Source organism: Rhinatrema bivittatum, chromosome 2 (assembly GCF_901001135.1).
Source record: "Rhinatrema bivittatum chromosome 2, aRhiBiv1.1, whole genome shotgun sequence".
Taxonomy (NCBI): domain Eukaryota; kingdom Metazoa; phylum Chordata; class Amphibia; order Gymnophiona; family Rhinatrematidae; genus Rhinatrema; species Rhinatrema bivittatum.
The window spans coordinates 152,993,425-153,006,015 of NC_042616.1; the positions used below are offsets into that span (position 1 = coordinate 152,993,425).

At 53.6% G+C, this 12,591-nt stretch overlaps 1 protein-coding gene across 1 annotated transcript in view; it reads right to left on the minus strand.

The window, feature by feature from the left end:
• The window catches only part of SLC39A12 (solute carrier family 39 member 12), a 114,555-nt gene that overhangs the window by 85,835 nt on the left and 16,129 nt on the right, over window positions 1–12,591 (minus strand). Inside the window, exon 3 of the mRNA XM_029588748.1 lies at window positions 5,660–5,867. Coding sequence (XP_029444608.1) covers window positions 5,660–5,867 — 208 coding nt within the window. The remainder of the gene's footprint in view (window positions 1–5,659; window positions 5,868–12,591) is intronic.

A 12,591-nucleotide genomic window follows, 5' to 3' on the forward strand; every position in this document is an offset into this window, starting at 1 on the left:
AGCCACGGAAAGAGCAGGAGCCAGCTGGGATATACAAGCCGAGAGTTTCACAGGGACTAAGGAAGAAGAAGAGAGCAGCAGCGTCTTCCAGCAGGGCTGTCGGCTTGGCTGCACTAGAGGGGAGGGGAGTGAAGGAGAGGAGGATCCCCTCCCATCTCCGGCCATGACGGTCCTAATCACATGGTCCATATATTGGACCCATGATAACAAATACACAAAGGGGACTATGTGCTAAAAGTTTTCTCCCGTTTTGTCTGCATTGGAAAAAACGCTTACTTGCATGGGGATGAAGAGACAGAATTAGCACAAGTTTGAAACCTATCAGCAGCAGTGCCGGTTATCATGGCTTCAACCCTGGCTACTTGTCCATTTATGCAGTATCTCATAAGCTTGCATATGTTTTTTCTTAATTTTTCTAAAATGTCAGTTCCCTAATCGTCCGCAAAGAGCTCAAAGCCATTATACTTATTTGTTCTTCTTAAGAAAGTGAGTGGAAGACTTACTTTTATGTTGGAAAATCTTTTTTTTTTTTATATTTTAAAGGCAATTGAATTATGAATGCTTATAAGAGATACCTGAATGGTTATAGCCAGGGTTGAAGTCTTGATGTCTTCTGCTACTGTGCATGAGATATAAAAAAAATCTTGCGCTAATTCAGTTCTGTTTCTGTGTAAAATATAGTCAGAACTTTGAATTGGGGATGAACAGAATTTCAGATTAAGGGGTTCCAAAAGAACTGAAACATTGTTTTCCTCTGGTTCCTGTTATTAATATGCATTGGATCAGGGGAAGGGAGAACAGCAGATAGTAGGGCAGGAGACAAAAGTGAGAAATAAAGAAGGGAGAGACAGTCAGACAGTGGAGAGAGAAAAAGCAAGGATAGTCAGAAGAAAGAGAGAGAGAGATTCATGGTGGGGAAGGGCCTGCTGGCAGGATCCCTTTAATGGTGTAATCCAACTCATGTTATTATGCTAGGACAGGGGAAACCAACTCTGGTCCTCGAGAGCCACTAATAGGCCAGGATTTCAGGATTTCCACAATATGCATGACATAGATTTGCATGCACTGCCTTCATTGTATGCAGATCTATCTCATCCATATTCATTGTGGATATCGTGGAAATTGTTGCGGCTGTGGCTGCTGTGCTGCCGCCTCACCACCAGGGGTCCCTCTAGTGCTGGCTTTCCTGACAGGCCCAGTCTGTTACGGCTGTGGCTGCTGTGCTACCGCCTCACCACCAGGGGTCCCTCTAGTGCTGGCTTTCCTGACAGGCCCAGTCCATCTCCTATGTCCACTCTATGCTCTGGGTGTGCCCTCTTAACCCTGCCTGACAGTTGCCTCGGTGCTTCGGCATCGAGCTCTCCTGGGCTCCCTGCTCTAGCCTGCCTTGCGCGGCCTTCGGGCCTATCCTTGCCTTGCCTTGCGTGGCCTTCGGGCCTATCCTTGCCTTGCCTTGCGTGGCCTTCGGGCCTATCCTTGCCTTGCCTTGCCTTGCGCGGCCTTCGGGCCTATCCTTGCCTTGCCTTGTCTTGCGCGGCCTTCGGGCCTATCCTTGCCTTGCCTTGCCTTGCGCGGCCTTCGGGCCTATCCTTGCCTTGCCTTGTGTGGCCTTCGGGCCTTCCGTGTGTGTGTGTGTGGCCTACGGGCCTTCTGACCTGCCTTGCCCCGTCTATGGTGTGTGGCCTACGGGCCTTCCGTGTGTGTGTGTGTGGCCTACGGGCCTTCTGACCTGCCTTGCCCCGTCTATGGTGTGTGGCCTACGGGCCTTCCGTGTGTGTGTGTGTGGCCTACGGGCCTTCTGACCTGCCTTGCCCCGTCTATGGTGTGTGGCCTACGGGCCTTCCGTGTGTGTGTGTGTGGCCTACGGGCCTTCTGACCTGCCTTGCCCCGTCTATGGTGTGTGGCCTACGGGCCTTCCGTGTGTGTGTGTGTGTGTGTGTGGCCTACGGGCCTTCTGACCTGCCTTGCCCTGACCCAGCCTGGACCCAGACCCTGCTGACTGCCGCCTGCCCTGACCCAGCCTGTACTTGACACTGCCACTTGCCGCCTGCCCTGACCCAGCCTGAACCCAGTCTCTGATTCTTGCTGCCTGCCCTGACCCAGCCTGGTACCTGACTCTGTTCGAGCTTCCTGTCTCTCTCCACCTGGAGCCACCCTGCTGGGTGGTGTGCACGACTCCTGACCGGAGCCCAAGCGTAACAGTATGCCGAAGCCATCACATTTTCCAGGGGAAGAGATAGGTCTGTGTCCTGCCGGTGAGTCAACTTTTCACTAATTCAAGATGCCTCCTTCTTTAAAGTTTTATACCTGCAATTCCTGTCAAACTTTGAATTATCCAAGCTATCAGAACTGTCTAGCCTGTGAACTTGTTGGTCAGGAACACTGGTCATGCAATAATTGCAACAAGAAAAATGTCTCTGTCTATCAGGAATGTTTGAACTGTCTGGCTCCTAAACCAGGGTGGTGGAAATGCTCCTGTCTTCCGTGTTTGTTACCACCAGGCAAACCCTGCCCCTGTTGTTCTGCTCAAGGACCAGCTGTGCCATTAGTAAAAGCTATCAGCTCTCCTAACCAGTTTTCTGTTTCTGGCTCAACTAAAACAGACATTTTTGCTGGCAGTTTGTGGGTAGAAAAACCCAGGACTTACCTGGCCAAGAAGGCTTCTGTGAGACCAGTGCTAGAGCCTCGGGAACAGGTTTCTCTACAACGGAGAGAGCTGATTAACTCTAGCAGGGCTCAGCTTCCCACAGCTGCCAAGTGGACACTAACGAGCACCTTCCCTAGACGTCCTAGAACTGCCTGTGCCTTCTCTAAACTGCTCCTCCAGAAACAAAATCAGGAGCATCAGACTTTGGCTCGAGGTATCAAGCCCACGGCAGTACAATCTGTGTCTTCCATGCACACTACCTTTAACCATGCTACTCTGCCATCTGAACCTGCTGCACTACCCCGAGAAGAGCCTGAGTCTGCTGAACCGGCCCTGCTGCCGTCCTCGGAGGGGTCCGCACCAGCCCTGCTGACAGACTTTCTAACTCTGCCATCTGAGCCTGCCGAACCGGCCCTGCTGCCGTCTTCAGAGGGGTCCGAACCAGTCCTACTGACAGACTTCCTGAGTCAGCCATCGGAGTCTGCTGAACTGGTCCTGCTGCCACCCCGGAAGGGGTCCATACCGGTCCTGCTGCCACCCCTGGAGGGGTCCATACCGGTCCTGCTGACGCCCCGAGAGGGGTTCGAGCCTGCTTCATCGCCCCGAGAGGGGTTCGAGCCTGCTTCATCGCCCCGAGAGGGGTCCGAGCCTGTTACAACGCCCCGAGAGGGGTCCGAGCCTGCTTCATCGCCCCGAGAGGGGTCCGAGCCTGCTACAACGCCCCGAGAGGGGTCCGAGCCTGCTTCATCGCCCCGAGAGGGGTCCGAGCCTGCTACAACGCCCCGAGAGGGGTCCGAGCCTGCTTCATCGCTCCGAGAGGGGTCCGAGCCTGCTACAATGCCCCGAGAGGAGTCCGAGCCTGCTTCATCGCCCCGAGAGGGGTCCGAGCCTGTTACAACGCCCCGAGAGGGGTCCGAGCCTGCTTCATCGCCCCGAGAGGGGTCCGAGCCTGCTACAACGCCCCGAGAGGGGTCCGAGCCTGCTACAATGCCCCGAGAGGGGTCTGAGCCTGCTTCATCGCCCCGAGAGGGGTTCGAGCCTGCTACAAACGCCCCGAGAGGGGTCCGAGCCTGCTACAATGCCCCGAGAGGGGTCCGAGCCTGCTTCATCGCCCCGAGAGGGGTCAGAGGCTGCTACAAACGCCCCGAGAGGGGTCCGAGCCTGCTACAAACGCCCCGAGAGGGGTCCGAGCCTGCTACAATTGCCCGAGTAGGATCCGAGCCTGCTGTACTGGCCCAGCTGCCGCCCCTGGAGGGGCCTGTACCGGTCTTAATGCCGACCTTGGAAGGGTCCGGACCGGTCCTACTATCGCCTCAAGAAGGGTTACGGACTATTTCTCTGCCCCAGGTGGGGTTTGTGTTCCCCTTGTCACCCCAGGAGGGGTTATGGAAATCTGCACCGCCTCTGCTACCCCGGGAGGGGTCTAACCCTGCCGCCTTGTCCCAGGAGGGGTTATGGACTATTTTTCTGCCCCAGGTTGGGGTTGTGTTCCCCTTGTCACCCCAGGTGGGGTTATGGACTGCCTTATTTCCTCGGGAAGGAGTTGACCCTGCCGCATCACCCCCGGAGTGGTCTCCCGTTATTCTTGATTACCTCCTGCACAGATGGGATCCAGGAGGAGGGGGAGGCCTTGAGGGGGGGGGTACTGTTGCGGCTGTGGCTGCTGTGCTGCCGCCTCACCACCAGGGGTCCCTCTAGTGCTGGCTTTCCTGACAGGCCCAGTCTGTTACGGCTGTGGCTGCTGTGCTACCGCCTCACCACCAGGGGTCCCTCTAGTGCTGGCTTTCCTGACAGGCCCAGTCCATCTCCTATGTCCACTCTATGCTCTGGGTGTGCCCTCTTAACCCTGCCTGACAGTTGCCTCGGTGCTTCGGCATCGAGCTCTCCTGGGCTCCCTGCTCTAGCCTGCCTTGCGCGGCCTTCGGGCCTATCCTTGCCTTGCCTTGCGTGGCCTTCGGGCCTATCCTTGCCTTGCCTTGCGTGGCCTTCGGGCCTATCCTTGCCTTGCCTTGCCTTGCGCGGCCTTCGGGCCTATCCTTGCCTTGCCTTGTCTTGAGCGGCCTTCGGGCCTATCCTTGCCTTGCCTTGCCTTGCGCGGCCTTCGGGCCTATCCTTGCCTTGCCTTGTGCGGCCTTCGGGCCTTCCGTGTGTGTGTGTGTGGCCTACGGGCCTTCTGACCTGCCTTGCCCCGTCTATGGTGTGTGGCCTACGGGCCTTCCGTGTGTGTGTGTGTGGCCTACGGGCCTTCTGACCTGCCTTGCCCCGTCTATGGTGTGTGGCCTACGGGCCTTCCGTGTGTGTGTGTGTGGCCTACGGGCCTTCTGACCTGCCTTGCCCCGTCTATGGTGTGTGGCCTACGGGCCTTCCGTGTGTGTGTGTGTGGCCTACGGGCCTTCTGACCTGCCTTGCCCCGTCTATGGTGTGTGGCCTACGGGCCTTCCGTGTGTGTGTGTGTGTGTGTGTGGCCTACGGGCCTTCTGACCTGCCTTGCCCTGACCCAGCCTGGACCCAGACCCTGCTGACTGCCGCCTGCCCTGACCCAGCCTGTACTTGACACTGCCACTTGCCGCCTGCCCTGACCCAGCCTGAACCCAGTCTCTGATTCTTGCTGCCTGCCCTGACCCAGCCTGGTACCTGACTCTGTTCGAGCTTCCTGTCTCTCTCCACCTGGAGCCACCCTGCTGGGTGGTGTGCACGACTCCTGACCGGAGCCCAAGCGTAACAGAAATCTGGCCTATTTGTGGTTCTCAAGGACTGGCCACTCCTGTGGTAATTATGAATGTGAACTTGTCTTGGCCAATCAGGATTTGGGATTTTCACAAGACATTTCATAATATACAGGAACATATTTTGTGCCAGCACTTATGTCACACTGTCCCAGATTTAATATACAGGGAAATTCACTGAATGTTTGGTATGCTGATATTTATAATTTTATAGTATATATTTTGCAATTGTATCATTTAGCATTGAGAGCATTGTGTAAGAAAGTAACAGTGAAAAATGTCCTACCTGTTACATGGAGGTCATCGGTGCAGTTTAAAGAGCTGAAAATATATTCTGTGAAGAAATCTGGTGAGGGTAAGTTTGTTTTGCCCATGCAGACACCTTGGAGAGCCAAGGCAATAATAGCAGAAGCCAGTGCTGGCAATGTCTTAACATCAACGCCTTTACTGTCCAGTATGCCAGCATCCTGTTCCAGAGCAGATACACTGACACACTGAAAAAGGAGCAGAAAGAATATTTTTTAAAAAATACATACAAGTGGAAGCACCAACCATGAAACTGTGTTTTCCCAGTGTAAAATGGACTATTCTGGGAATAACAAAGATTTCTGTTTATGAATGATTTTTACTTGGTGGTGGTTTATTTGACTGCTTACATCTTATTCTGACCCAGGAATTACATCTTATTCTGACCCAGGAATTCAGACCAGAGAGTTACCATGTCTCCTCTTTTCAAAGCATACATATGTATGTCCCGGAGAAGAGGAGTAAAGGAGTGGATATGAGAGTGAAATTCAAATACCTGAAGGGTATAAATGACACCCAACAGAAAGCATTTTTAAATGTAAAGAAAGTTCTAGAACAAGAGATAATAAGTGACTGTAGAGATTACTCTCAGAAGTAAAATAAGGAAGCACGTCTTCACAGAAATGGTGGCAGATGCATGGACAAGCTTCTTAGTTAAGGTGAAAGGAACAAAAACGATATCAAGATTTTAAAAAGGCATGCGAGAGGCACTGAGCATCCTTAATGGTGTGATAGCGAGGGAAAAGTCAGAAACAAGTAGGGCGTGCAGCACTGCAGTAGATAAGGTGGTGATTACCTTCCTAAATTACTATTGGCTGGCTCAGCCCAACTTTAGGTCTTAACAAATTTTACAACCAAACATTATTTGCTGAGTTTTGCTGGGTTTTAGGGTTGATTTTTACAATATGTATGCATGAGTCTCATTATGCCTTTTGGAGTATGCAGAGTTGCTCTCCTGATGTCAGCAACATCTGGAATAGGATGTGCAGGAAATAGACTGCGCAGTATCAGAGTGTGAATTAAGGGAATGAAGCCAAAAATGCTAGTCCACACGTCAATCACTGCACTGCCTCATTTAAATATCCTATCATAAACAGGCCCCTATTTGATAGGAAGCAATGGTGAAAAATATGAAATATTCAAAATGTTTGATTTCCTGCTGGAAAATGATGGTATCATAAGAAAAGAAGGAAGTTAAAGGCAATGATCTGCTGGAAACAATAGAAATGGTCAAGTTTCCTTAATGAAACCCCATAAATTCCATCTCAAAGTGCACATTGCTCTGGGGCCTCAATGGATTATAAGCCTCATCGAAGATCACAGTGCGACACTGTTTCTATACAAACACAAGTGACCATTCCAGAACTGCCAAGCAACAAATTCCACTCAAAGTTTACAAAGTAGTATACAATCACAGGTCAACACCAAACAATACTGAATGTAGGAAAAGAGTTTAGAGGGGTGGGAAACAGCCATCTGAGAAAAATGTTTTCCTAGTGAGTAGACAGATGGACTCAGGACCAGTGGCTTAAGCTCCCCTGCCAGCAGATGGAGATGGAGCAATCTGACATCACAGTATATATACTCCTGTAGTGATCCCAGCCTGGCAGTATTCTCTGTCTCCAGCAGATGGTGGACGTGCATCTCCCTACGGGGATTGCTTCAGATTTTGGTAGGAAAATTTTAAATTGAATAAAGAAAAGCCCCACTCTCCTGTGGTGATACCAAGTGGTCCTTCCCCCAGTTGAGAATTCCTGAGGTGATTTCCGTGATCCCTCAGATATGTTCCTTGGTCCAGTAGTTCAGTTTCTCGGTGTGGATGTAGCTGATTATACAGCTTAAAGGTAGCGGATGCAGGAGGCCGAGCGGAGCGGTGACAGCAGATACCATCTTCCATCATAGCCAGAGACCATCTTTGTACTCAGCCAGTAAGCACTGAGCTCAGGTTTTTACGTTCCAAAACAGAGACAGTTAGAGGGGTTTCAGGTCTTCTTCTGGTCTCCATGCTTGGCGTGCCATTCTGACGTTTGTTCACACTCCGATTGGGGGTTAGGGGAACTGGGCAGCTGGCGGGATGAATGGCCCATTGTCCTAGACCCCACAGATAGGCTTTTTGCCTGCGTACCACATGGTAGGCCACGGTGGCATTTTTCGCGCACTTCTGTAAATGCTTTCCTGCCCTCTTCAGGACTTTGGTGTGTGCAGTACATCGCCTCTGCACAAGCATTGTTCACTCAGTTTGGGCACACTTTTTGCATACCTAAATTTTTAGCTTGGTGATACACTCAAGCCTTGGCACATAAGTTGTGCTTGTATTTTAGTGGCACATAATTGTGAGGTGCCTAAATTTTGTGCACATACATTTTGGAGCGTGAGCCATTTGGATGCATATTCACCGCCTCTTATGGCACCGGTGAACAAAAAGCCTAAGCGCCTTTCTCTCTGTGTTGCCTGTCATAGTTGGCCTTCTCAGCCTGACCTGTCTTCTAACGTGTCAGCACTATTTGGACAGGTCAGGCTGAAAGGCAGACCGTTGTCTTCCTCTGATTTCACTAAGCCTGGATCCTCTCATCCTGATGTTTTAGTTACAGTTTTGTCCAGAGGGACGACAGACCTTGGTACTCCCTTGTCTGGCTCCTCCACAGAAAATGGCAGTTCAGTGGACCCCGTTCCAGTTCCCTCTGGGTTTGGACTGGATCTGGCTGCCTTTTCTTGGGTGGAGTTTTTTCAAGGCTTACAAGCCTTTCTTCAGGCGCAGTCCTCAACTTTACCCAATCCTGTCATGTCATATCTTCAGCCGGTGACTTCTCCCTTGGGATACCGGTTCGTCAGTAGGGGGCAAAGGGGCTGATGCCATAAGTAAACCCTGAGGAGGATCTCCTTTATGGACTTGTATCCATTGCTGGACAGGCTTTTCAGTGGGGTCAAAGCAAGTAATTGTATTTCCAGCTGTGCATACGCTGTATCGTGTGGAGTTGTATGTGCAATACATAATAATCCCTCCACATTCGTATTGGGACGTACAATAGGGTGGAAGTTTTGGTTATGCTGTCTACCATTATGGTGATGCATGCTGCACAGTCAGGGTCAGTATTGTATAATTCCTATGATTAAGCGCCAGAGCTCACCTCGGTTCGTGACAGGTATCCCTGACAGGAACCCAGATGGCACTGATGATGAGGCAGATCCTGATTCCCTGGAAGATGGGGAAATTCATCCGGGACTAGAACCAATCGGGCCATGTTACTGTTCTTTCATGGAGATAAGTTGCCAGCTTTGATTTCCCAGACCTTGAAGAAGCTAGGTGTTCCTAATATGGATACCATATCGGAGGCAAAGAAGAATCCCATTTTGGTTTCCTTGTATAAAGCCTCTTGTGTTTTCCCTATTATGGACGCCTTTCAGGAATTGATTGCTCTTGAATGGGATGCCCCAGAGGCAAATTTCAAAGGGGTCAGACATTGGAAGTCCTGTACCCCCTGGATCCAGCTGTGAGAAAGCGTTTGCATTTTCCCAAAGTGGATGCACTGGTCTGTGCCATCTCTAAGCGGATGAATATCCCCACTGAGGGAGGAGCGACCTTGAAGGATGTGCATGATAGGAGGATTGAGGCCATCCTTAAGCAAGCCTTTGTGGTGGTGGCAATGACTTTAAAGATAGCTTCCTGTTGCGCCCTAGTGGGAAGTCTGCTTCTCTCTCAGGAGGTTGATGATTCTGGAGAGAATTCCAGAGTGGTTATGGAGCCCACTGCCGGCTTTTTAGCAGACTCAGGCTGCAATTTGGTCTATACTTCGGCCAGAGGAGTGGCTTTGGTGATAGCGGCCAGGCATCAATTATGGTTGTGAAATTGGTTAGCTGATGCAGCCTCCAAAGCTAATTTAATGAAAATACCTTTTAAAAGTTCACTCTTGTTTGGGAGCAAGTTGGAGAAACTGGCCAGTAAGTGAGGCAAATCTCCAGTTCCTCTGTTGCCAGAGGATAAGAAGCAATTGCAGTGCCCCTTTGGTATGAGGGGTAGTCTCCAGATTTCCAAGCGGTTTTGTCTCTACAGAGGGTCAACCTTTCAGAGGACTTGGCCTTTTAGTAGGTCCCAGTCCTTTTGTCCCAGTTAGCCCAAGTGAGGAGCAGGCTCGAGTAGCAGTTCTTCCCGAGCTTCCTAATGAAGGTGTGCTGACCCACCTTCGGGAATAAAAATAAGAGGACAGCTCTCTCACTTTTAGCAGAGGTGAGTCAAGATCACATTGGACCAGTGAGTTCTGGAAGTGATATGAGAAGGATATGCGCTGGAATTTTGCATTGTTCCTCAGGATGTGTTCATGGTATGTGAGAGAGGTGTGAGCTTGTGAGAGAGAGCCTATGTGTGTATGTGTATGATTGAGCATGTGAGGAAGAGGTATGAGCATGTGTGTGTGACTGAGCATATGAAAGAGAATGAATGAGCCTATGTATGTTTGTGTATAGTTGAGCAAGAGAGAATGAACAAGTGTCTTTGTGTCTATGATTGAGCATGCATGAGAGAGAGCATATGAGCATGTGTGAATGACTTGAGCCTGTGAGAGTATGAGCCTGTATATATATATATTTTTTTTTTTTGATTCCTTCGGGGTCCAGCGGTGAACTTGGCCTGCGCGATCGGCGCTGAAGCCCGTCGGGGTAAGGCCTCTTGTTCCGCTCACCCCGATCGGGCTCCCTCGCCGATCGCCGGCCCTTCTATCCAGCAGCCCTCCAGCAGCTCACCTTCCTGCAAGGCCGCGAACTTCCGCTCTCTTCGGCCTCGACCTGGGCCACGAGCCCTTGCTTCCTGCAGGCCCCGACCCGAGCGAACATCCGGACCCGGAGACCTCGTGCCCTGCAGGCCTCGACCCGAGCCGCGAGCCCACGCCCCAGAACCGCCAGCACAAAACAAGAAACGCCCACGAAAACGTCGCGGCGGTGACGTCAGAGGCGCGACCGACCGGCGGGGTATTTAAACTGCCGCTCTCCTCTACTTACTCCTTTTTGATTCCTTCGGGGTCCAGCGGTGAACTTGGCCTGCGCGATCGGCGCTGAAGCCCGTCGGGGTAAGGCCTCTTGTTCCGCTCACCCCGATCGGGCTCCCTCGCCGATCGCCGGCCCTTCTATCCAGCAGCCCTCCAGCAGTTCACCTTCCTGCAAGGCCGCGAACTTCCGCTCCCTTCGGCCTCGACCTGGGCCACGAGCCCTTGCTTCCTGCAGGCCCCGACCCGAGCGAACATCCGGACCCGGAGACCTCGTGCCCTGCAGGCCTCGACCCGAGCCGCGAGCCCACGCCCCAGAACCGCCAGCACAAAACAAGAAACGCCCACGAAAACGTCGCGGCGGTGACGTCAGAGGCGCGACCGACCGGCGGGGTATTTAAACTGCCGCTCTCCTCTACTTACTCCTTTTTGATTCCTTCGGGGTCCAGCGGTGAACTTGGCCTGCGCGATCGGCGCTGAAGCCCGTCGGGGTAAGGCCTCTTGTTCCGCTCACCCCGATCGGGCTCCCTCGCCGATCGCCGGCCCTTCTATCCAGCAGCCCTCCAGCAGCTCACCTTCCTGCAAGGCCGCGAACTTCCGCTCTCTTCGGCCTCGACCTGGGCCACGAGCCCTTGCTTCCTGCAGGCCCCGACCCGAGCGAACATCCGGACCCGGAGACCTCGTGCCCTGCAGGCCTCGACCCGAGCCGCGAGCCCACGCCCCAGAACCGCCAGCACAAAACAAGAAACGCCCACGAAAACGTCGCGGCGGTGACGTCAGAGGCGCGACCGACCGGCGGGGTATTTAAACTGCCGCTCTCCTCTACTTACTCCTTTTTGATTCCTTCGGGGTCCAGCGGTGAACTTGGCCTGCGCGATCGGCGCTGAAGCCCGTCGGGGTAAGGCCTCTTGTTCCGCTCACCCCGATCGGGCTCCCTCGCCGATCGCCGGCCCTTCTATCCAGCAGCCCTCCAGCAGCTCACCTTCCTGCAAGGCCGCGAACTTCCGCTCTCTTCGGCCTCGACCTGGGCCACGAGCCCTTGCTTCCTGCAGGCCCCGACCCGAGCGAACATCCGGACCCGGAGACCTCGTGCCCTGCAGGCCTCGACCCGAGCCGCGAGCCCACGCCCCAGAACCGCCAGCACAAAACAAGAAACGCCCACGAAAACGTCGCGGCGGTGACGTCAGAGGCGCGACCGACCGGCGGGGTATTTAAACTGCCGCTCTCCTCTACTTACTCCTTTTTGATTCCTTCGGGGTCCAGCGGTGAACTTGGCCTGCGCGATCGGCGCTGAAGCCCGTCGGGGTAAGGCCTCTTGTTCCGCTCACCCCGATCGGGCTCCCTCGCCGATCGCCGGCCCTTCTATCCAGCAGCCCTCCAGCAGCTCACCTTCCTGCAAGGCCGCGAACTTCCGCTCTCTTCGGCCTCGACCTGGGCCACGAGCCCTTGCTTCCTGCAGGCCCCGACCCGAGCGAACATCCGGACCCGGAGACCTCGTGCCCTGCAGGCCTCGACCCGAGCCGCGAGCCCACGCCCCAGAACCGCCAGCACAAAACAAGAAACGCCCACGAAAACGTCGCGGCGGTGACGTCAGAGGCGCAACCGACCGGCGGGGTATTTAAACTGCCGCTCTCCTCTACTTACTCCTTTTTGATTCCTTCGGGGTCCAGCGGTGAACTTGGCCTGCGCGATCGGCGCTGAAGCCCGTCGGGGTAAGGCCTCTTGTTCCGCTCACCCCGATCGGGCTCCCTCGCCGATCGCCGGCCCTTCTATCCAGCAGCCCTCCAGCAGCTCACCTTCCTGCAAGGCCGCGAACTTCCGCTCTCTTCGGCCTCGACCTGGGCCACGAGCCCTTGCTTCCTGCAGGCCCCGACCCGAGCGAACATCCGGACCCGGAGACCTCGTGCCCTGCAGGCCTCGACCCGAGCCGCGAGCC